Source organism: Danio aesculapii, chromosome 16 (assembly GCF_903798145.1).
Source record: "Danio aesculapii chromosome 16, fDanAes4.1, whole genome shotgun sequence".
In the NCBI taxonomy this organism is placed as follows: Eukaryota; Metazoa; Chordata; class Actinopteri; order Cypriniformes; family Danionidae; genus Danio; species Danio aesculapii.
Window position 1 is genome coordinate 28616469 of NC_079450.1, and position 24057 is coordinate 28640525.

The 24057-nt window shown below is 36.4% G+C and overlaps 2 protein-coding genes and 4 non-coding genes across 6 annotated transcripts; 5 read left to right on the top strand and 1 right to left on the bottom strand.

Annotated features, from left to right (window-relative positions):
• Nucleotides 1-59: 59 nt before the first annotated feature.
• trnat-ugu (transfer RNA threonine (anticodon UGU)) lies at nucleotides 60-132 on the top strand. Its single transcript has one exon. It is a non-coding gene; the product is annotated as a tRNA-Thr (tRNA).
• Nucleotides 133-386: 254 nt separating this feature from the next.
• Nucleotides 387-459, top strand: trnat-ugu (transfer RNA threonine (anticodon UGU)). The gene has a single exon. It is a non-coding gene; the product is annotated as a tRNA-Thr (tRNA).
• A 746-nt stretch (nucleotides 460-1205) lies between these two features.
• On the top strand, nucleotides 1206-1278 carry trnat-ugu (transfer RNA threonine (anticodon UGU)). The gene has a single exon. It is a non-coding gene; the product is annotated as a tRNA-Thr (tRNA).
• Nucleotides 1279-2189: 911 nt separating this feature from the next.
• Nucleotides 2190-2262, top strand: trnat-ugu (transfer RNA threonine (anticodon UGU)). Its single transcript has one exon. It is a non-coding gene; the product is annotated as a tRNA-Thr (tRNA).
• A 170-nt stretch (nucleotides 2263-2432) lies between these two features.
• tmem67 (transmembrane protein 67) lies at nucleotides 2433-19495 on the bottom strand. Its single transcript, XM_056475238.1, has 28 exons — nucleotides 19303-19495; nucleotides 16798-16886; nucleotides 16605-16695; nucleotides 16342-16441; nucleotides 15270-15339; nucleotides 15096-15167; nucleotides 14936-14998; nucleotides 14692-14846; nucleotides 13649-13757; nucleotides 13493-13579; nucleotides 12378-12443; nucleotides 12123-12276; nucleotides 11914-12037; nucleotides 11717-11822; nucleotides 8666-8722; nucleotides 8469-8567; nucleotides 8300-8398; nucleotides 7558-7644; nucleotides 7342-7441; nucleotides 7113-7252; nucleotides 5562-5702; nucleotides 5397-5477; nucleotides 5174-5290; nucleotides 4981-5097; nucleotides 3170-3274; nucleotides 2982-3084; nucleotides 2751-2893; nucleotides 2433-2668 (listed from the first exon to the last, which is right to left on the bottom strand). Exons 1-28 carry the CDS (start codon nucleotides 19493-19495, stop codon nucleotides 2588-2590), a joined length of 2949 nt encoding a protein of 982 aa, XP_056331213.1. The 3' UTR covers nucleotides 2433-2587.
• A 100-nt stretch (nucleotides 19496-19595) lies between these two features.
• rbm12ba (RNA binding motif protein 12Ba) lies at nucleotides 19596-22137 on the top strand. The gene is made up of 2 exons (XM_056475400.1): nucleotides 19596-19731; nucleotides 19985-22137. The coding sequence occupies exons 1-2, from the start codon at nucleotides 19711-19713 to the stop codon at nucleotides 21584-21586; spliced, it is 1623 nt and encodes a 540-aa protein (XP_056331375.1). The 5' UTR covers nucleotides 19596-19710; the 3' UTR covers nucleotides 21587-22137.
• The last annotated feature ends 1920 nt before the right edge of the window (nucleotides 22138-24057 follow it).

Below are 24057 nucleotides of genomic sequence, written 5' to 3' on the forward strand. Positions count from 1 at the left end.
CTGGGCTGGCCATTTCATTATTTTTGAGATTTAAGGAACTGTTGCTCCATAACCAGTATGGCTCCATAGCTCAGTGGTTAGAGCACTGGTCTTGTAAACCAGGGGTCACGAGTTCGATCCTCGCTGGGGCCTGCATGATGCTTCAAAGATGCTTTTAAGCCCATGAAAGGTGTTTGCAGACATAAATGATGCTCAGTCAGATTAATCAAACAAGCTTTGAAACATCTAAGTATCCTAAGCTGCAGCCAATACAAGTATATGCTTATACTTAACTCTGTAATACTGGGTTGATAGTCATGTGTCAATAACGGTAGGCACACCCTTTACAGTTGCAGATTGTGTGCTACATTTCATATTCTATTTAGGACAATGAACAGAAGAAGTCTGGCTTCATAGCTCAGTGGTTAGAGCACTGGTCTTGTAAACCAGGGGTTGTGAGTTCGATCCTCACTGGGGCCTGAATGGTACTTCAAAGACACTTTTAAGCCCATGAAAGGTGTTTGCAGACATAAATGACTCTCAGTCCAATAGAAGACAATTAATCAACTTAAGTATCCCAAAATGCAGCCAAAACAAGTATATGGGGTGCCGTTGTTGTCCACAACAACAAACATTTTTTTAAAGGTTACAGCGGTCACAAATGAATATGAAGTGTGCAGTCCCTTCCTTTGAATGACTTCAGCAGATCTCCAGCCACAGAACTTCAATTTAGTCTCTCACAATGTTCAGCTGAAACCTTCAATCATCTCTGCATCCACGTTCTTCCACAGTTCAGTGACTGTAGTGGGTTTCTTAGCCATAATTTTGTTGTCAAGGATTTTTCAGAGATTTTCAGGTTTAGATTTGGATTCTGGGCTGGCATTTTGTTATTTTTGAGCTTTAAGGAACTGCTTCTGCCCATTTTCTGTCTTCTTGTGAATGACAAATAATAGCTGTTTCTGCATTACTGTAAAGGTCTAGACATTAATAAAACGTAAATAGTTGGGCTCCATGCCAAAAGACATCAAACCAATCAATCAATCAATCAAAAGCCCCAATAAATTTGGACAGTTCCCATTTGGGGCAGGTTCTGACCTCTGATTAACTCTCCTAACTCTGTAATACTGGGTTAAAAGTCATATGTCACTAACAGTACACACCCTTCACAGTTGCAGGCAGTGCCATACATTTCATATGCTAATAAGGACAACAAACAGAACAGGTCTGGCTCCATAGCTCAGTGGTTAGAGCACTGGTCTTGTAAACCAGGGGTCGCGAGTTCGATCCTCGCTGGGGCCTGAATGGTACCTGTATATTTTATACCCATAATTACGTATTAGTTGACATTAAATGGTAAATCCAGTAGAAGAGAAAAGATAAACAAAATCTGATAATGGTTCAGCATAAACAACAAGGTGAAGAACTTGCCAGTAACAACTCATTACTGCAAGCTGCATCCAAATATATGGGATGCTCATCCTTATGGTTTCTTTCGAAATGGCTTAAACCTGTTTTGTAACAGATTGTAATGTACTTGTTTAAGACTCAAGTATTTCTTGTTTACACATACAAAATTTACAGCGCAAAGGGGACTTCAGGACACTTCCTAACTATAAGGGACAAAAAAACTCACCTGTGCTACATACTAAGCATATATTAAAAAAATCATGGGAGCAAAAAGTGTCATTAATTGAAATCTTTCACTAAAAATGTCAGTTGAAGTCAATAGTTTGTGAATAATACTTCAGTCTGTAAATAGAAACCTTCTTAATAATTACTTATAAGATACTACTAATATACTAATATACCAAAATATCTAATCAAAATATGAAGTTGTTTTACACCCATTGTTAACAATGATAGATCAGTTATTAATAATAATATTCCTTATTAGTAGTTATTAAGATCAGGAGTTGGTAAAACATAATGGGGTGAAAAAAATATTACCAAAATAATTGTGAAATAATTTTGCATACATTATATAGGAAACCAGCCATGATGTGCTGTTGTTTTCTCACTATCATAATCTGTAGAGCACAATCATATCATGCTAGAATCAGACGAAGTTATGCAGATAGAAGGATGTCATTTGTGACGTCTGAATCATCTGTTTGTCATTCCTCCTCAACATAGAAATGTTGGACACGCCCTTCTAAGAGTTTCCTTATGTACTCTTCATATTGTAATAGGGACAGTCTTAGAACAGGTCTGGCTCCATAGCTCAGTGGTTAGAGCACTGGTCTTGTAAACCAGGGGTCGCGAGTTCAATTCTCGCTGGAGCCTGAAAATTATTTTATTAGACAATTTACAAAAAGACTTCTAGCGGAATCATTTATAAACAACCAACATAAGGAACACTTATTAGGGACGAAATGAGCTAAAATGTGTAACAAAAACCTCAAGCAATCATGCTTATATGTAGTATCAGTTTTACTAATGAGGCCTGCCATGTGTAAAAACCAAGAACTTGTTTAATTGATCAAAAGTACTTAAATATAAAAACATTTATGCATCAGTTTCAACAGCATTGAATAATTATTCATATAAAAACAATACAAAAGTCTGCAGGAGAAACCTGAAGGCTGTCATGGTGCAATAAGCTGAAGATCTAGATGAGAAACCGTTTGTCAACTAGAGTTTTGTTGGCCAGGTTCCTGCGGCCCAATCCATTTCGGATTAATCTGAATACCTGAAGGAGAACACATTCAAATAAAATGTTAATCATCACCTCAAGACCATTGAATGAAACCAGTTCATTAACACATACTAACCATTTGCTGGAGGTATGTTAAAACAGCTGCGAGAATGAAGTTCTGTTTGCCCAGATCCACCACACAGAAAAAGAGTGCGTCAAAAATCAACAGCACACCCTCATTACCATAAAAAAGGACATCAGCGAATGAGTGAGAATCATCTGAAGAGAGATAAACACAAGGTTATTCACGCAGAACAGTGTGACTGGGGTTTATTTTTTGTAAGTGTATTGATTATGAGTGTTTTACCATTATAAAAGATACTTTTATCGAGCGGCTCTATGAACTCCATACCAATGACTCTCTCCAACAGCAGCTTATCTTTCACAATGTAGTCCATCTCACGATGTGCCTAAGGAAACAGCATGTTAAATGAGTACAGCAAAACACAATAAATTACAGGGAAATGACAAGCGTCAGTAAAAGGCAGTCCTCACATGATCAATGACAGAGCCCAGGAATCGGTTCATAGTATGGTATGCTTTTGTGCTTTGCTCGCATGGATTTGCTGTAGCATCTACTAACCGTGAGGGTCCTCTTCTCTGTATAAGTAGAGAGATTATTAGTCACACGTACACAAGAGTGCTTTGAGTCTGTTTGTGTGGTATGGGTATTAGCAGGCAGCAACAAAGTCTCTTGATTGTTATGCCAAAATGAGAGAAGAGTTCCTAGCCTTATCAGCCTACACAATGTAACCACAGAATAGATTTTTTAACAAGATGCTAATAGTCTAATCCAATTAGTCTAATGATTTATGCTAAGCTAAGCTAAGCAAAGCTAAAAGACCTCCTGCCAGACCAAGAGTTTGGCTGAATGGATTTAAAATAGGGATGCTTATTTCGGTTAATTTTGCCAACCGACAACCGCCACTCGTTAATCAAATAGTAACCGTTAACTGGTCAGATTAATATAATAATTATTATTTATTTTAAACAACAATAATAATTGACATGTCTATTTTGTGTCTGAAACATTAAATATTGCATTTTAAAATACCGATTTGTTTTAACAAGGCAACATATGAACATGCGAACATATTAATAACAGAACATCTTCACGCACCTGCAGTGTTAACTAAATATACAGTCCTACCCTAGATATTTTTCACCTAAATGACAAATTTAAATTACGAAATGAAAACACTAACTGAATCCTTTTTAAGAACCGGCATAGGCTGTTTTTTCCCCATCATATGTTTTTTTGTTCTTCCGTTAAATAAAAATAACAGTCTACCTTAAATTGATCGCTCCACTGAAAATATGCATTTAATTAATTATTGTATTCAAAATTATTAAAAACCTCTGTCAACATTTTTAATTGAGCGTCTGGTTTTACCTTAGAGCTTGTGTGACAATGACAAGGTTTATATGTTGACTTTTTATAAAGTATAGGCTACTATAGCATATAAAAATGTAGTTGTTTACATATGATATTGCATTAATTTGCATACATGTTTTAAAAGCTATAAAATAAAAGCCTCAGTTTGGTGGCCAATTATTACGCAAAAATAAAAAAACTTTGGATTTGTTTGATACGAAGATTATGTTTAAAAATGGATATTTTATAAGAACTATTGATAACTGTGATTTTTCAAATGGAAAAAGGCTGGTTTATTGGTTGTACACTAAATGATCACAAATAAATCATCACAACTATAGCCTATTTGTTGTGCTTATGAGCGGTGTTGGAGCGCGCTCTGATGGAGAGAAAATCCAGACACTCCGATTTGTGGCCAACTTGTTTCCAAAGCAGCGCACATTTCAAAAAGTTTTGTGTTGCGGCTTCTTTCTCCAATTGTGCAAATAAATAGAAGTGTTTATGATGTGGATTCAGGACAGAGGCAATCAGCATCAGTGCTGGTTTGGTATCAACTCATCTGTGTCAAACTGTGAACTGCAGTATTCTTTAATTTCGCTTCTTTGGCAATATGTCTGTAGGCACATATAGTTGAACGTGTTACCGTCCTGTGAATTATGTGTGTTGCACATTTATGCAACCAATTAAAAAATATATATATATTTTAATCGGTCAACTGATACTATTGACAGGTTAAAAACGCACAATTTTGGTTAGCGGTGAAACAGTTATTATGAGCTTTTTCAAAAAAAAAAAAGAAAGAAAGAAAAGAAAGGAGTGTTTCTTTTAGCACCAATGTGACTAGTCAGCTTTTCTTTTTTTAAAGGCAATTTCAACACGTATGTCTAATTTTGGTGAAAATATTTGACATAGTATGTGCTTGTGTTTATACCCTGCTGATTGGCTCGATTATCCGATCATACTGTGCTCGCAGACGGTTGGTTATCGAAATTTGAAACGTCTGAGTATCAGAGTTTGGCAAAAGTCCCCTTTGGCCACACAGGTTTTCCTAAAACACATAAAAAATACAATAAATCCCTCATTTATTTCAAAATTAATTTAAACTGTAAGCCTCAAAATCTTACCGCCTCCCTCTTTAAGTTTGAGTTCATCTCATCCATGTTAGTATCAGCATGACCATGAACAGAGCGCCCATGAATGTAATAGCCAAAACATCGATGAGACAGCAGCAGAACTGAGATCTAACAGACACACACATATATTCAAAGAAACACAAACAACAATAAACCATGATGTGATGTGGTTTAAAACTACATTTATCATCAAGATTTCCAGCTGGATACTTACATTGCTGATTGAGCACAAATCCACAAACTGACGAATCTTGTCTTCAACAAACCGTTCATGGAACACAGTGAAGAATATCATCTGAAGCACAATCACACAAAAATGAGCATGTGGAATCTAATTGGTGACATATATAGTATGCTGCTTGTCTTTTTTTGTATGTACCTGTATTAAGCCAATGCAGAGCCACATAGCAGTAGCTACGCCGTAGCGAAGTATGAGGCTGTATGAAGGTGTGTATTGCTCAGGAGATCGACTCAGGTTGGACGAGGGGTCTCTTAGAGCCAAATTTGAGAAGCCTACAACCTGAAAAAACAATATGCACTTTTGATTAACATAATCGCATATGCTCCCTTAAATATGGATTTAAACAAGGGGTCTCAAATTGCAGGCCCGTGGGCCATTTACAGCCCACCTGCCTCCGGCCTGCAACTGACATCAAAAATATAACGAGATTCGGCTAGCTAAAACATTTATTTTTGAACTTGCATTGTTGTGCAGTTGCATCTAGCCACTTACGGTTTTGACCCGCCATCTTGTCGACATTTAAAGTACTGCATTCAGATTAGTTTTACTTTCATTTTCTCTCAGTGTACGGTCGAGAGTAACACACGCGTTTTAATTCTGTGGCTGATTTAAACATTGAAATATTTGTCCTTAAGTGCTCAATTTTTCCTAAAGCTCTATATTTGTAAATATTTATGGGTCGTTGTATTTTGTTGTACATACATCTGGTACATGGTTTACACGTTATGCTGGTGGTGTACCAAAAATGATAATTTTGCTAATATTAGATTCAAATGGTCTCATTTAATAGATTTTCCTTAAGATTTGTATAAAAACTATGTACATTAGTAAAATTGTACTGCTAGTTGAAACATAAAGCTAGAGTTTTGACTGCATATACTCTGTGGAAGAATTATCATTATCACTGCTGACAGGTAATGCTTGAAATATAAACGTCATGTGTGTTGTCCTAAGATGCATCAATTATGTCAGGAATTATGTCCACTTTTTTCTTGTACTTGAATTTTAAAACAACCCTCCTATGAATTCTCAGACACTGATATGGCCCCCCGCCAATTTGAGTTTGAGAACCCTGATTTAAACACACAGTTTTTATGTAAGTGACAAGCAGCATGTCATATTCTGCTAACACTTAATAAAAATAGGGGGCCCAGAAAGTTACACGTGTGCATGTTTCGTAAAACCTTATGTTACAATTGCCTAAATTGTGAAAACAACCTCTTATTTGCATAATTTCAATGGTTTATGATAAGAAAATTCATGAGTGTGCAGAATTTAGTCAGTAAACAACTGACACCAAAGATCAGAAAAATATAGCTGATAAGTTAGAATGTGAGTTTTGGCTGATACCACTCTGCAGCCAATCGATTGGAGCACCTCTAACAATATATTTAAAAATAGATTAGATATGCTTCTCTTCTGTAGGCATTGTGCAATAAATATGACAAAAGGAAAGAAGTATGTGTCTTGACTCTTCTGTGTTGCTAGATGTTGATGGTGAAAAATGCACAAGAAGCCAATAATAAGCCTTAAAATATACAAAAAAATTAAGTAAAATAAAACCAAAATACACATTCAAGGAAAACTGTATGAATTAAGTCCATTCATGCTTAAAATAAGTGAAAAAGACAACCCTGCAAGAACAATGTCTGCGAGACATACTTTAAACAATATATGTTTTAGCCTCACCTCTAGAAAGAAAAGCACAGCCATGATCTGAAAAGTGGGGTTGATCTTGCGAATGGTTTGAATTTCATTCCACTCATTGGCCACAAAATAAGTCCTCCAGATACTGACAGGAGACGCCTGACTTTTTGCTTCTCCAGATGCTAAGCACATCACAACACAAATATAAAACAATAATACCAACTTATAAAAATAACATTAAAGAAGCACATTAGTGGAACACTGTAATTACCCTCCACGTGTTTAGTAGTTTTTCCACGAGGTCGTTCCCAGTCTATGAAGAAAACATCCACAGAGAGCTGAACGAAAATCTTATGAAGAAACTGTACAGTCTGTAACAAAACAAAGGCTGAGTTAAATGAGAAGAAATGTAAAGAAAACAATTCAAAACGGTTTGGATACTTAAAAAAATATTAAAATAAAAGTTAAAATACCTATTTGGACTCACCTTTAATGCAAAAGCACAGCCAACATAAACAACAAAACGCTCTTCCTGAACTGGCAATGGCAGCAACACGGACACAAACAGTTGGGCCTAAATTTACAAAATAAAGCCTTGTTATTATACATTAAATTACCATCTTAAGGCCTGTTCTCATCAAGACAACAACAAAAAAATCAGTGTATTGGACATTTTTATTTAAATTAATACATCTCTTCAAGACTGGTGCAATAAATTTACACATCATCAACATAAAGGATATTTTAAAAGGGAAATGTTCTACTCTCTAAGAATCAGACCACTAATATTCAAGCTCTTGGTTACGTCTTAAGTCCCTGCTGTTAAAACTATCATTTGTAGTGTTTATAAATTATGAATTTTCCTAAGAGAGAAACATGAATCCACAACATACTCCATTTTTCTTAATTTCGTATTTCCATGTCAGAAACATAAGTTTTCACAGCATTCATCTTGATGTGAACAAGCCTTTAGACTTGAAGGAGCTCTATCACAAAATAATAAGTATTTACAAACTGCGCATCCTAGAAAACAATAAACTGGACAGTACAGTGGAAGAAAAATCACAGACAGATAGATAAATGATAACTTGACAAAAAAAGTGACAGACTTGCCTCCACCGTCTGAAAAATATTGGAAGGAAGTGAAAAAGGAGGAAAAAGAAACTCATTTAAGGCTTTATCACATTAATAACAAGACAGTTCTAGATACAGATAGGATGAATGCAAACCTTGAAGAATATAAGCCAGTAGAGGCCTGTTCCAACAGTGATGATGAAGAAAACATTTGCTAGGTCTCCAGCATAGAAAACCAAAAACTTCATAATTGTCTGAAACAGAAAAAAAAAACATTGGAGTATGTTGTGCAGTATGTTTATAATTGCCTCTGAATGTACTTGCCTCCAAGTCAATAAGAGGAGATGCGATTCTTCTTTTCCAGCTTGCTGTCTTCAATAAAGAGTGGACAACAGCCACTCCACCAAGCACACCAAGAGCAATCTGCATGTGAATCCGCATTAAAAATAAACGTACAGCATTAAAACATACTATAAATCCTGACCAAAATAAAAAATGACTTTCAGTGTCTTTATACTCACATCAGTTTTGATTCGAGCTTCCTCCTGGTTCATTGTATACTCTACAGAGAAGGTCACCTGTATATACATGAATTTCATTAGATATCAACATTTCAGGCCTTTCCACACTTGAAATAGTTAACCCTGGATCATTCTAAACCCCAGAAAAATAGAATCGTTGGTTATTTTGAATCACATTTCACATGGTTGATAACTTTCCAGGCATCCCAGGCATTCTTACTCTGGTGTTTGATACTGCACATCTCTAAAAACATGTTCTTATGAGCTTATTTGAAATGATTTATTTATTACAGACTGATATCCATTTTTCCACGTTGTTCAAAGGAAATGATGATACATGTTCATTCATTCATTTTCTTTTCGGCTTAGTCCCTTTATTAATCAGGGGTCGTCAGAGCAGAATGAATCGTCAACTTATCCAGCATATGTTTTATGCAGCGAATGCCCTTCCAGCTGCAACATATCCCTGGGAAACCCCCATGCATTAACATTCACACATACACTACAGACAATTTAGCTTACCCAATTCACCTATGGCGCATGTCTTTGGACTGTTGGGGAAACACGGAGAGAACATGCAAATTCCACACAGAAATGACAATTGACCCAGCCAAGGCTCAAACCAGCGACCTTCTTGCTGTGAGGCGACAGCACTACCCACTGTGCCACCCCAATATATATATATATATATATATATATATATATATATATATATATATATATATATATATATATATATATATGTGTGTGTCTGTGTGTGTGTGTGTGTGTGTGTGTGTGTGTGTGTGTGTGTGTGTGTGTGTGTGTGTGTGTGTGTGTGTAAAAGAAAGAAGAAAAGAAACAATTATACACTGCTCTTCCCTTCTGATGTTTTCCAATAAACAAACTGTGTCTAAAGGTCAATTCACACTGCACAGATGAACGGCAACAAAAAAAGTCTGCTGGGGTTTGTTGGATCTGTATGTTACCCCTGTTGGTGTCTGTTGCTCTGAGTTTGTTTTTACCCAACTGAACATGTTAAGTCAGCAATTGTTAAGACTGTGGAATTGATTTTCCAAGAAATGACACTTAATGTGACCAAGGACCAGCTAGGTATCACACTTTTGAGCTCTGAGAAGGATAATTTAATTATTTAATTATTGTATGTGTCAATTCTTGGGGCAGTGTGAACATGACAGTAACATTTTCATGACATTCTAAATACAATGGCCAACTTGTTTGTTGGAGTTTGTCTGTGTGGTGTGAATTGGTCTTGATAATGTCCAAAGCCTGTGACAAGCATGTGAAAAGCATGTGACTGGCTGTCCATTTATAAGCATCTGGGAGTAATATTCAAACACTGCGTTGTTTCAAGTGTGAAACATTTTTAACCAGGAGATAAAAGAAGTGTTAAGAACTATGGTAAAAGGATTAAAGGGATAGTTCAACCAAAACTGAAAATCCTGTCATCATTCACTCACCCTTTACTTGTTTCAAACAAGGAGTTTCCTCCTTCTGTTAAACACAAAAGAAGATATTACGTAAAACAATGAAAACCTGTCACAATTGACTTCTATAGTATTTTCCTACTATGTAAATTGTTACAGGGTTTCAGCTTTCTTCAAAATATCTGCTTTTGTCTTCAACAGAAGAAAAGTTCATAAAAAGTAAGAAAAATGTAAAGGGTGAGCAAATAGTAAGCAAGTTTTCATTTTTGGGTGAACTAACCCTTTTTGCACAATGTGAAAAAACCCTTTTAAATTACAATTTTTTTTATGAGGTTAATCCTGTATCGTATCTGTAAACAAAGTAAAAGAATTTATTAAATCCAAATAGTATAGTCATATTTAATGCAAAGGGGTTTTAACTGAAATGAAATGTACACTACCTAACAAGTCTTGTCGCCAATGCAAGTTTTAGGGACAACCAATAATAACTTGACTTCTAGTTGATCATTTGGTATCAGAAGTGGCTTATTTGAAAAGCAAAGGCCTCTAGATTACGCTTATTTTATCAAAATAAAATATGATCATGCCTTGATTTTTAATTTTTTAATTAGCACAGTAAGGTCTGACTTTGCTTAGACAAATGTCTTGTCACTTAACAGAAATAATGTACAGTATAGAATATAAAGTCATGGTGCAGTGGAAAAAGAATAAATATTATGTATAACTCCCATGAGCTTGGAGGACTTCATCCATACATCTCTGCAATGACTCAAATAACCTATTAAAAAAGTCATCTGGAATGGCAGAAAAAGCGTTCTTGCAGGATTCCCAGTGTTCATCAAGATTCTTTGGATTAATCTTCAATGCCTTCTCCTTCATCTTACCCCAGACATGCTCAATAATGTTCATGTCTGGTGACTGGGCTGGCCAATCCTGGAGCACCTTGACCTTCTTTTCTTTCAGGAACTTTGATTTGGAGGCTGAAGTATGAGGAGCGCTATCCTGCTGAAGAATTTGCCCTGGGGTTTGCAATGTAATTGCCAGCACAAATGTCTTGATACCTAAGGCTGTTGATGTTGCCGCTCACTCTGCAGATCTCTCACACACTCCCATACTGAACGTAACCCTAAATCATGATTTTACCTTAACCAAACCATGTGGGTTCCGATAGGTCTTCGGCAGTATTTGTGATGATTGGGATGCAGTTCAACAGATAATTCATCGGAAAAATCTACCTTCTGCCACTTTTCCAAATAATAGACGTCAAGTAATTATTTGTTACTTATACAACTGGGATCGACTTTTGTAAAGTAATGTATGCAATACACTTTTATAATAATATTTTTTAAAATGTATTTTTGTATTCGAGTAAAAAAAAAACCTAGCATCATTCTCAGAAGTTCTGTGTACCTCAGATGCATTAGGCACACAAAATAGAAAATGATCCAGAAGTTTCAAACGACATAAACTCTTTAAAATTTGTGCAAGAGTTTTCCTCAAGCAATTGACATAAACAAAAACATGCACGCCAGTCAGTTATTGTAGGGACGCTGACATTTACGTACATAAACAAATCGTGATTGGTTGTTTTGCATGCCAATCAGAGAACCCGATGTGGACTTACAGTAACAGTCTGTGTGCTGGGGTCTTTGATCTGTACATCCGAATAGCCCACACTCATCAGTGGAGGGTAAACCTGTCCCTTCTGTGTATTCGGTACCAGCTGAAATCTGTTCAATGAAGCACCATGCAATGAAGTCATACTGGTTAATATATATATATATATATATGCTTAATGAGCTTGCAGTGTGTAATTCCTACCCAATCTTAATGTCAGAAGCCACACGTATAACTCCGGGTGAGGAACTTATGGACTTTTCTCTTCCACTCAATGTGTCGACAAGCATCAGCCTTCGGGTCAGGAACCATTTACTCATGTCAGATCCTAATAAAGGAGGAGTTAACACTCACTATGATAAAAAAGTAATGTCTTAACATCTGATGATCTAATATATAATTGGATATTATACCCTGATTAACAAACTGGCCGTTAAACTGCTGATTGGCATTTAGGAGAGGCACGGCAAGAAGACGATTGTCCTGGGAATTCTGAATGACCAGGAACACATCATAGAACAAAGGCTCTGGATAACCCGTTAAGAGCTCTGACACAGATAGCACACACTGAGGAAAGAAAAATGGCATTAAATACATATTCACATATTTACATACAAATCAAATTGCTAAATACCATCTGGTTGAGGCAGAAGATAAATGAGACTCACACTCTGCTTGTAGGCTGTCCCGAATGTGAAGGCAGACTGCTGTCTGGTAGGGGTGTCTGGACAAAGCTTTAGAAGATACATAAATTAAAGACAAGACTTAAAAACACAAGCAAATAATAAACTTTCTAAATGATTTAAGAACTCCAATGTCACATAAGCACATTAGACAACGCAACAGTTTTGACTTGAGAGTATCAAGAGATGGATTGAAAATGCTTCACTTTCTGGGAAGAGCAGCAATTCATTTGCATTTAAAGAGACACAAAAACGTAAAGTCAAGAAATCAAAACTAACCATATGATTTTGTTTGCTCACATTGCTAGTTTTGTGGTGAATAAATCATCAGTGCATGTCATTAAGAAAAAAAAACTTTGCGCTTTTGATCTTTAATTGAAATCTGAAAATGCACTTCCTGTTTGTTTTCAGTTAAATTATCCCATTACATGATTTTGAGATAATGGACGATGCTAACCCTGCTCCAGCAAAACAAGGCCCAGCCCACTGTTTGCTCATTTGCAGTTCCTATAGAAACGGAATTTTGTCAAAATATGAAAAGAATAATGATGGCAGCTTACGATTCACGGGGACTTTAAAAATTAAAAACCAGCTTGATGATGGTTTTTGATATTGGTATCAGATTTGTATATTAAATGATATTAGTACATCACATATTAAGCTAAAACATCACTGAAACATCCTGAGGAGGCATAAAACTTGTATAACAACATATGGGAAAATATCGGAACTAAGACTTTTAATTCACTATGTTGATGTACTTCCTTTCATTTTGCGCATCACTACCTCATAGCAAACTAACGGTAAGAGAGGGCAGTAATATGCAGTTGCTATGAAAGCCCTCAGGTTGACATCAACATGAGGACTGCCCTCCAAAAGTGGAGGCGAACTGTCAGGTTTTCATTGAAGACGATCAAAACAAACACTTTTTTTTCTATGGATTAATATACACAGATTACTTATTCACCTGAAGAATAACAATGAACATTATTAGACATTTTTTGGGAATACGAAATAAACTTAAGACTTATCCTTAAAACAGCAGTTCAGAATGTTTCATGGATTTCACCCCAGAAGAGAAACCAGTCATGCTTGTCTACCTGAAGGTTGCCTCTACCAACGCTTTCCCATCTCAGAAACTCCCCACGCACTGAGTACACAGCAGCTCGCAACTCGATGTTGGTGTTCTGAAAGCAGCAGAACGGTTCGTGAAAAAATACTACATTGATGTTTACGTTTAAATGTCCAGTGTTTACCTTTTGTGCCCCTTTAAAGCTGAATCCAACAGGAAGGGGTTCATTCTGAAGAGCCTGTGATGCCATCCCAGGTTGATCTCCATAGTACAGCCAAGGTAGGTTTGTCCTCCTAGAATAACAACATTGTCAAGCAAACTGGGTTGATTTGCCATGTTTTATGGACCTATGAGACAAAACTAGAATTTAGGGATTATATGGACGCAGAAAGTAGAAAATGTATGAACAACATGGATTAAAATCAGGCCACATTGCCAAAAATTGCCATGCCTAAGCTTGATTATTATTTCACTTTCCAGACAAACAATCCCCCTAATGAATCAAGGATTGCTGTACAATGTTTTTTTCAAGTGCAGTCTCTAGGTTTAAATCTCTTTTAAAATATTTGATAGAATTGAAAGAAAGGCGGTTCATTCCGCTGTGGCAACCCTGGATTAATAAAGGGACTAAGCCGAAAAGAAAATGAATTAAATGAATTGAAAGAAAGCAGTGGCAAAGTCAAATCCAAAGAATATCAGTTATCTGGGCATTTTTAAGTGCAGAATGAAGAAGATTTTACATGTAGTATGATGTAATGAAGTATATTTAATGGGAACATAGCCATGTGTGTAATCTACAATTTGATCAGATGTCTCATCTATCCATGAAGGGCCTGTGGGAGAGTCTGTAATATATAATCATAATATATAATCGTGTTACTTTCTCATCTTAACTATGTATGAAATGAGGCCTGTGGAACTATAATCAAGTTCTTTATAATCAAGTTATGCTATTGACTGCTATTTTGAACATTTGATTCCTGAGTGAAATGGATACATGTCTGGTGGCACAAATTCCTGCAGCAAAACCTGCATAAAATGGAGGAAAACCTGCATAAAAATGTGCTAACTCAGACAGGAAGATTGGCGCAGCTTTGTTGTTTCTGACAAAGTGAAAAAACCTTCTGAAATCAAAACCTCAAGGCTTGAGAGTGGTTTCTCAGAGACGCAGCAGACACCACATCAACAGCAATAATCATTATGTAATCATGTCATGATGTATGTTACCAGTAGGAGATGTCCTGGCTGCTGCCCTGAGCAGCTGTTGTTCTGTAGATTGTGTTGTAGAGACCACAGACATCATTGTTGATGGAGCCGGACGAGTGCATGTTCATCACACACATGTTTCCCAGAGACTGACATGCAGTCCGGTTTGAGAACAACTAGAGAAGAAAAATAACACAACTTAAAGATGTTGATGCATAAAGGATAAACATTTAAACTAGACTAGTAGATGTGTGTAGAAAAGCACCAAACATGCAGCAGCTGAAGAATACATGAAGCTTGAAAACCATGCTGACTGGACAGGGAGAGTCTGTGTAAAACAAACACACATTACACTTTATGAAAATTGATTCCAGCATACTTAAACAGCCAAACAAACTACATATGATAGTAAAGAGAACACTTACCAGTTGGCTAAAGATGACATTTGAGGCAACTGAGGTAGGCAGACTGTTCGCAGGGAAGCACATTCCTCCAGCCTGTTAACAGTGTGATGAAAGCATATGTTTCTCATCTCGTCTTTCCGACCGCATCATATAAACATATATACAACAAATGCATCAAATATCTGAGATTCTCACCAGCGTATTCGAAGTCCCGCAAATGCAAGACTGAGATGAGTTGATGAATGAGTCCCCACATCTCACACACCTAAAAATCAACATCCCAACCAAATGATTTCAGAATCAGAATCAGAAAGAGCTTTATTGCCAGGTATTTTCATACATATGAGGAATTTGTTTTCGTGACAGAGCTTCTACAGTGCAACAGGATTACAGAGACAGGACAAAAAACAGATAATAAATATATTTTAAAAAATAGAAGTAGGTAGTGAGTGCAAATATACAGACTGACAAGTGTATGTACAGGTATATTACTATATACAACGTTATACGTGCAGCTGTTATGTGCAAATTGGCATGTAAAGTGTGTTGTTAAATAAGTGTATATGTGTATAAAAGCGCATGGCAAGTAGTGATGTTGGTTCCACAATTATTATCATCAAGTGTTCATGAGATGGATTGCCTGAGGGAAGAAACTGTTTCTGTGTCGGGCTGTTCTGGTGCGCAGTGCTCTGTAGCGTCGACCAGAAGGTAAAAGTTCAAAGAGGCAGTGTGCTGGGTGTGAGGGGTCCAAAGTGATTTTGGCAGCCCTTTTGCTCGCTCCTCTGGATAAATTAATTTCGCCCTGGACTTCAAAATTAATTATATAATGCAATGTTAAAAATGATAGTTCACTCAAAAAAAAAAAAAAAAACGTTTATTTACCCTCATACCATCCAAGATTTAGGTGATTTTTGTACTTCAGTAAAACATTTTAAGTTTTTAGCTGAAATTATGTTTATTATTTGGGTATTAATATGCAAAGGGTTATAAAAAAATTGTTACAGGCTTCATACGACATCATTAAATCATGCAGGGCCACAGAAACTAATTTATATGTTTCCTATTATTGAATTCAGTGGTACAGGTTTTCAGCTTTCTTTGAAATACCTTTTTTTGTGTTCAAGAGAATAAAGAATACTCATAAAGGTTTGGAACCAATTAAGGGAGAGTAAATAGTAAGTAATTTTTCATTGTTTTGGGTGAGCTATTTATTCAAAATAAGACCTTTAAGAACATGGAAAACCAGGTATAGAAAAAGCACTTTTACCTGTTGCCTGTCATATCTGGGGCAGAAAAAGCAGGATCGGTTGCACTACATGCTTGACACCTTGCTTCATTTAAGGGATTGCCGTTTCCATCTCTCTCCACTGATAAAAACAATCAGATTTCATCAAATCATGAGTAATGCTTAACCACCCACCCAAATTTCACATATTTAATACCCTTTAGGGACAAATAACAAAGCCTCCATATATTCTGCCCTATTAATGCATGTTTATTTTTGTTCAAGTAAAAATGACAAGTGCCTACCCAGGACACTTCCTTCAGGACACTGACACTTGCCATCCTTTCCTACAGTTCCAGGACAACGAATACATTCATATCCATCCTGGGTGACCACCTGTCAATGATGGTAATCGTTATTGTATAATAATAATTATTATTATTATTTTATTTTTTCATTGATTAATAAAGAGACAACATATGATCCAAAATACAGCACCTGATTAGCTTCAGGACACTCCTGGCACAGGATAGACACCCCATTACTAACCAGCACTCTGAAACCAGCCCGACACTCGCATGCCAGTCCTATACAGTGTAAATAACACAAACAAGTTCACATATGTTACTAAGGACCACAAAACCAGTCATAAGTCCCAATTTTTTAACTTGAGATTTGTACAAATTATGAGATTTATACATATCATTTTGTGACCGTCCCACGTATAGTTTGAGTCACAAAGTAAATTATTTGTGTATATTTCACTTTTATTTGGTTATTTCTATTTCTATGTGTATGGACACTGTATTTGAATTACTCAAAGACGATTATAGTGAGTTTGCACTGAACAGTTTAGCTGCATTTTCTGAATTTTGAGTGGCAGTTGAGAGAGTTGAGTTGCCATAATGACTGCGGCGCATCCTCAGACAACAAAGAGGACCATAATGAAGCAACTAACTCGTCTCTCTCAATGATTTCTAAGGTTAGTTAAATTAACTAACCGTCATATAAAGCTATAATACACATGTTTTGTGTATAGATTAGTTTTAACAGATTATTTTATTAATAATTTTAAGATGTCTATGTCATATAAAAGTTTCTTTATGTATTCAAGTGTGATTTGATTTGATGTATTCAGAGTGTTTTGTGTCTATCACTTACTGTAAATACTTAACTTGTCTTCCTGACACATTAATTCAGCCAGTTAGTGACAAAGATTCTAGCCCTTCTGTACAAATGGTTAAGGTTTCATTTTGTTATTTGTTTGTTTGTGTGTTTATTTATTTATCGTGATGTGAGTTGATTTAAGTATCTATACAGTGTGTATTATTTTATCCGACATGTTTATGAATCATTTTGTGATTCAAAATGTCTTACTGACTCTAACATACAAATATGTATGTGAAATAAAAGACAACAAATGGGGCCGCGAAACAACAACTAACTCTTGTCTTTCTCACTTATTACTAAGACTATTGCTTACAATCACCCCGACTGCCAGGGACCTGTAACAAATCTTACTAAATAATCTTTGATGTGTGATTTGTTAGGTTAGGACCAAGGTTGTAGAATTAGCACAGACGGAGGGGAGATGTCCCCACCAATTATTCAAATCTCCAGAATTATTCAAATGTTTCAAATTATTCAATTATTATTATTATTATTATTATTATTATTGAATTATTCAAATCCAATAATTTTATTAGCTCCAAAATAAAATAAATTTCTCTTGTTAAACAACAATCAGGATAAAATGGTTATTGATTCACATGCCTCACCCTTTTCAGAAGTCTGCATTAATTTCTCTGCAAAGTAAAATAATGTACATTTTACAGTTTGCAGCATGAGACATGGTTGACTTAAAGTAATTTTTATATTATTAATTTTATTTATTTATGTTTTTTAAATAGTGAAAGAACGCGCGGGATTCAGTTTTTGTGCTCTGAAGTCCCCACCAATATCAAAAGCAACTCTACGCCCCTGGATGGGACACTATTTGGTTGACAAAACTATTTGAAAATCTGCAATCTGATGGTTAAAAAAATCTTAATATTTAAAAGAAATATTTTAAAATAGTCTAAATTAAGTTAATAGCAATGCATATTACTAATCAAACATTATGTTTTGACATATTTATAGTAAGAAATTTACTAAAAGTTTTCATGGAAAATGATCTTTACTTAATTATCCATAATTTTAGCATAATAGAAAAAACAATAATTTGGTTACAGCCAAATATATAGATAAAGTATAGTATGGTTTTGTGTCACTTCTCAGCAAGCATTTTTTTGTTTTTAATAGATGTCTAAACATTGTCGTCTTGGCTAAAACAAGGCTAAATTTAGGCTGTGAAAATCTAATAGACATCTAAGAATAGGCCAAAGCTAGTAATCAAATAACGTTAAACAGAAATAAATTACTACACAAAGTCTGTCTAATCTGTCTATTTGATGACTAGTCTACTTTTGGCCTATTCTTAGATGTGTATTAGATTTTCACTGACAGAACAAGTTTAGCCTTGTTTTGGCCAAACTGTCTACCTTTAGAACTTTAGATGTCTATTAGACGTCTAATAAACACAAAATTGTTTAACAGTCACTGGGTTTGCTTCACTTTGTGACCAGCGTCACTTATTATATATATTATTATATCCGTTAATATAATATATACAAATATTCATAGCGACGAATAAATATCTTTTTTACAAATTCAACGTTTTTTACGTAATTTCGGTGTTGTGTGCTATAAAACGCTCATATCTTTGGATAGTTCTACCTTGATTCGTTAACGTTAGAGTAATAATCTTTTAAGTGAATCATCTGCACGCATGCTAATAAAAACATTAGCTCGCGTGCTACAAGACGGGTATTAGTGTACATTTAAGTTACATTAGCAACAGATACGGCAATATATTGACCGTTGCTTGATGTATATTCAATCATCTGCACGTTAGGTCCACCAAAACAAACAAACTAATCTGTGCATGCGCTCGCGTAACGTTACCTGATTTGCTGCTGACTTGATTTGACCCACATTTTACGCAAGACAAGCTCGAAATATCAAAATAGCTTCCGTCGCCACAGTCAGAAGGCTGCCGAAATGATATGGAGAACTGCTGGCAGGAGAAAACGCTTATTTTTAACAGAATTATAATGGAGACACTACACAACAAGGCGCTCCGCGTCCCCGTCGCCATGGTGCAGGATCAGATGACGCTTGATGACGTATTCTTCACGTTTACACGAGAAGGCGTGTCACATGTGCACGATGTAAAGTCTCTACCAGAGGAAGTTGAGCTTTCCCGCCGGACGTATGCGCTCTGCTCTTTGCATGAGTACCGCGTGCTTTTCTCTGACAGAAAAAAAGTCTGCGTAGAGAAGCGTTTATATTGAGGTTTTCGGGGGTTTTTTTATGAAAAAAATAAACAAAACGGTAAGTACGCGCGAGTCCGAGGACAATGACTCTTTGGATGGAGGAGGAGAAAACTATTTTACTTTAGTCAAGCAACAATAGTAAGATTGTTTGGTGGTGGGAGTTTTCTGTTGTCTTTTCTTGGCTTTTTTTATAACCAAGAGGAGTTTGCTTGTAGTTTGTACTGTTAGTGATTTGTTTTAGTTTGTTTTTTGTGTGTTAAAACAGTACACTTTGGTTTATGAAACTTCATAAAAGTGCCTCTTTTCCACAGATTCAACTGGTTTGTAAGAAGAATCTCACCATGACCATAGTGGTTCTGCGTTTACAAGGGTTAAACACAGAGGCAGGATCTGAAGATATCCGCAGATTTTTCCATGGCTTGCACATACCCGAAGGCGGTGTTCATATCATCGGAGGCGAGATGGGTGAAGCATTCATTATGTTCAAAACAGAGAGAGAAGGCCAATTAGCCATGCGCTACTCTGGGAAAACACTCAAGGGCTCCTCTGTTTCATTACATATCAGCAGTGTGGCTGAGCTGAAGAGAAAAATGGAGTCCAGATTAAAAAAGCCAAAGTCTACAGAATTGGAGACAAAAGTGGTGCCATCGTCTCCCACTGACACCAATGCTGCTCTTTTGCTTAGTCTAATGGGTGCCATTTATGGACTGCATTCAAACAACAAAGATAATCAGCAAGGTCAAGCTTCGCAAACACCTGGAAATTTCAACCAGAGTTCTCCAGAAATGCATACATGGCCGTTAACTGGAAACCAAACGAATACAGATGCTCAGCACAGTCTCATTCATGAATTGGCATCTACTGAGCAGCAGACAGGCAGAGGAGAAAATCTCAACTCATGTAAGCCAGGCTACCTCCGCCTTTATGGCTTTCCTGACTGTGTAGCCAAACAGGAGATTTTTCAGTTCTTACGGGGACTCCCAGTGTTGGAGGTCATTACAAAAGTTAGACTGCAACTGGGCTGGTGCTGTCTGGTGAAGCTGGCCAGTTTTTCAGATGCCGAGGAAGGGCTAAAATACAGTCACAGAAAATTCAAAGAATTCAACGTTGAAGTCAGACTTGCCCATGAAAAGATGTGGACGGATGCCGTGGAGGAGTCTAAAAATTGCACACAAAACCTTAAACCACACTCCTTCTTGGAGCAAAATGAGGCCAACAACAATCGAAATGCAGTGAGAGCGTTCGCTACTAAAAGAATTGCAGAAGAGCAGCCATCACCAGGATCTCCTAAAAAATACTGCAGAACCGTCGCATCCCCTCAAAATGAGTATAGTGTTATTGTCAATAATCTCTCGAAGAACATAACCAAGACGCAAATCAAGAATATATTTGGCTGTTATGCAATCCAAAACTATCGAATTAAACATTTATTAAACAAGTGGGGAGAGAGGACGAGCACCGCGTTCATTACCTTTGACAATTCAGAAGACCAAGCCTCAGCTATGAAGATGAACGGCATGAACGTTGGCTTGAAGAACATTGAAGTGTTGTCCATTACTAAAGAAGAAATACTCGATATACTTAGCAAAAACAGATTTACGAAAGCATGGAGGCCACCGCCTTACGGAAACGCACATTTATCTATGTCATGCGTATATGCACGCAATTTTCCAGCGGATATCAGGAAAGAGGAGGTGAAAGGCTTTTTCATGCGCTATAACATCTGTGATGATGCAGTCAGATTGCTTGTGGACAACCAAGGCAATGGTATTGGAGAAGCCATCGTGGAGTTCAGTGGTGAGAACATCGCCAAACAGGCCCAGAAACTTCATGGGAAGTATTTTATGGGGGCAAAAATTCTACTCACTTGCATCACACACCAACAGATGATGAAGATACTTGGTACAAGGTGAACATCTGGAGACACCAGGATGGTGTAAAATTAATGTAAATGAGGACAACTATTTAATTGAGGATTAAGCTATTTCATACCCATTTTTTTTTCATAAGGTGTGCTTATTAAACAATATGGGTTCACCAACTGAAGATGCCCAATCAAGATTGTGAATACTATACAGAAAGAGAGAACAAAAAACAAACAAAAGAACAAACAAACAAAAGTTGAAAGACTTCTTCATGCCATGATTGCCAAAATATAGAGGACTACAATGGTGTACAAATGATGGCCATGCACTGTAATTTCAAATATAACTTTTCAGCTGATAGGTCACGATGTCTTGTTGCTTTGTTCTTACATTTTTGCTGCTAAACACGCATATAACTCTATAAAACAAATCTCAGTTTGTTTAAAATGCTCAAATTTGTTCTGAATGTAAGATAGTATTTTGATTTGGCATGTCAATGCATTTCTTTTTGAAAACAAGCACTCTTTAAAGTTTCTGTATGATCTTATTTTCATGTAACTTTGATATAATATTGCAATAAACTTACAGATTTGTCTCAAGTGATGTTTGTCACAAATTTTTCATTTCAAGATGCACATCAATTGACACTGACTGACACACTGACTGCCGTTACATGACTAAAAAGAGAAAAATAGCTACACTAACAGAAGTCTTGGCAAAGGGAGAACATTGCATAACTGTAACAATGGGCTCTGTACATCCACATGCCTTAGCTCCACCCCCTCAGGATGCAAGGACAATGGAATCGAGTGAAATATTTCCTCATTTCTTTTGACGCCGTTTCAAAGTGTTGCCATTTAATGAATACGGCACACAGCTAATTTTTCTCGCATGGCAGGATTTTTGATTACAGAAAACTGTTTATACAGTAATAGTTTTCTACCTTCACAAAACACCATTTTCTATTTTATTTTTTTTTACTTAACTAATTATGCTGTTATTTACTGCTTATTTGTGCAAAAGTATGTTGCATCGAAATTCAAAAACCTATAACCTTAAAACAGCCCACATTCAGTGGTGGAAAGAATACTGTAAAAAAATCACACTCAATTAAAAGTACCATTACTTGCCCAAAAGTGCAGTGCAAGCAAAGTCAAAGTATATGTTGTAAATATTACTCGGTAGGAGTAAAAAGTAGCCCTTTGAAAAGTGTTCAAGTGTAGTGAGTATTACGCTGTGAATGGATAATGCATTTACATGCAGTTTGTTCAAGTGTGTGAAAATGTAACATTCTGTATTGTATTTAGTGATTGCTCAAGGCCATTTGGCAATTTCAGTCATCATACAGTAAACATCCATCTTCTCATTAGTGATATAGTCTAAGCCAGGGGTCGGCAACCCAAAATATTGAAAGAGCCATATTGGACCAAAAAAACAAAAAACAAGTATGTCTGGAGCCGCAAAAAATTAAAAGCCTTATAATGAAGGCAACACATGCTTTATATATCTATATTAGCCTACTATCAAAATGACTAAGTTGGCTACAAATAAATAATGAGCCTTCATGATTAAATGTTTATTTTCCCTGCAGCGCATCCTGTAAAGAATGACGCACCACGTGACTACTCTGTTGTACGATTCCGCCTCAAGTTTAACTTCATTACAATATTAATGAACCATACATTGCTTTGATGAAATTAAAGAAATGCAATAAAGAAATCCGATTTTTGATGTCATTTTTATTTTGAGGATTCGAAAAAACAACAACAAAATGGAACGTGCATAACGCGGCCCTCATCGGGGCAACAAACAAAGTGCAATAAAACGCAGCCTGCATTTATAAAAATAAAACAGCAGCCTTTTGAAAAGATAAAGTATATAAAATCAAATTAATACCGTTTAAGTTTGATTTCTGTGCAAATGCCAAGCAAGTCAGTGCAAGGGTAAAACGCAGCAGCATCCTCTTCTCTTCTGACACGCAACCAACGCAGCTATCCTCGGACCTGAGTAACAAAACACAATAATATCCCTAAGTGTCACTCCAAATATATACTAACAAAAAATCAGAAATCACTTTATAAAAACAGCCACTTTGTTACTAAATATGTGCCTATGACAGGATTGTGTTCTTACCCGTTTAATGTGACTTCTGTTTTCGGACATCACTGGTCAGCTTCTCAATATCGGGCCTGTAAGATGTAACTTTAATCTTGACGCAGGACTGCAAGCTATCATCTGTGAGGCGGGTGCGATATTTTGATTTGATGTAGTTCATGTTTGAGAATATCTGCTCGCACAGGTATGTTGATCCAAAGATGGATAATACTCCAAATGCATATGTCTTCATGTTCCTATAACTGTCAGGAAGAGCATTCCATGTGTCATAGACAAGTTTCTCGGGTGTTGAGAGGCTTTCAATTTCGCTCCATTTGTGGCTTTGGGCAAGCTGGGCTTTCTGGCGAGTGACGTCTTCAAGCTCGGCTGTCAGACGTTTGAATTTGGACACCCATAAATCTTTG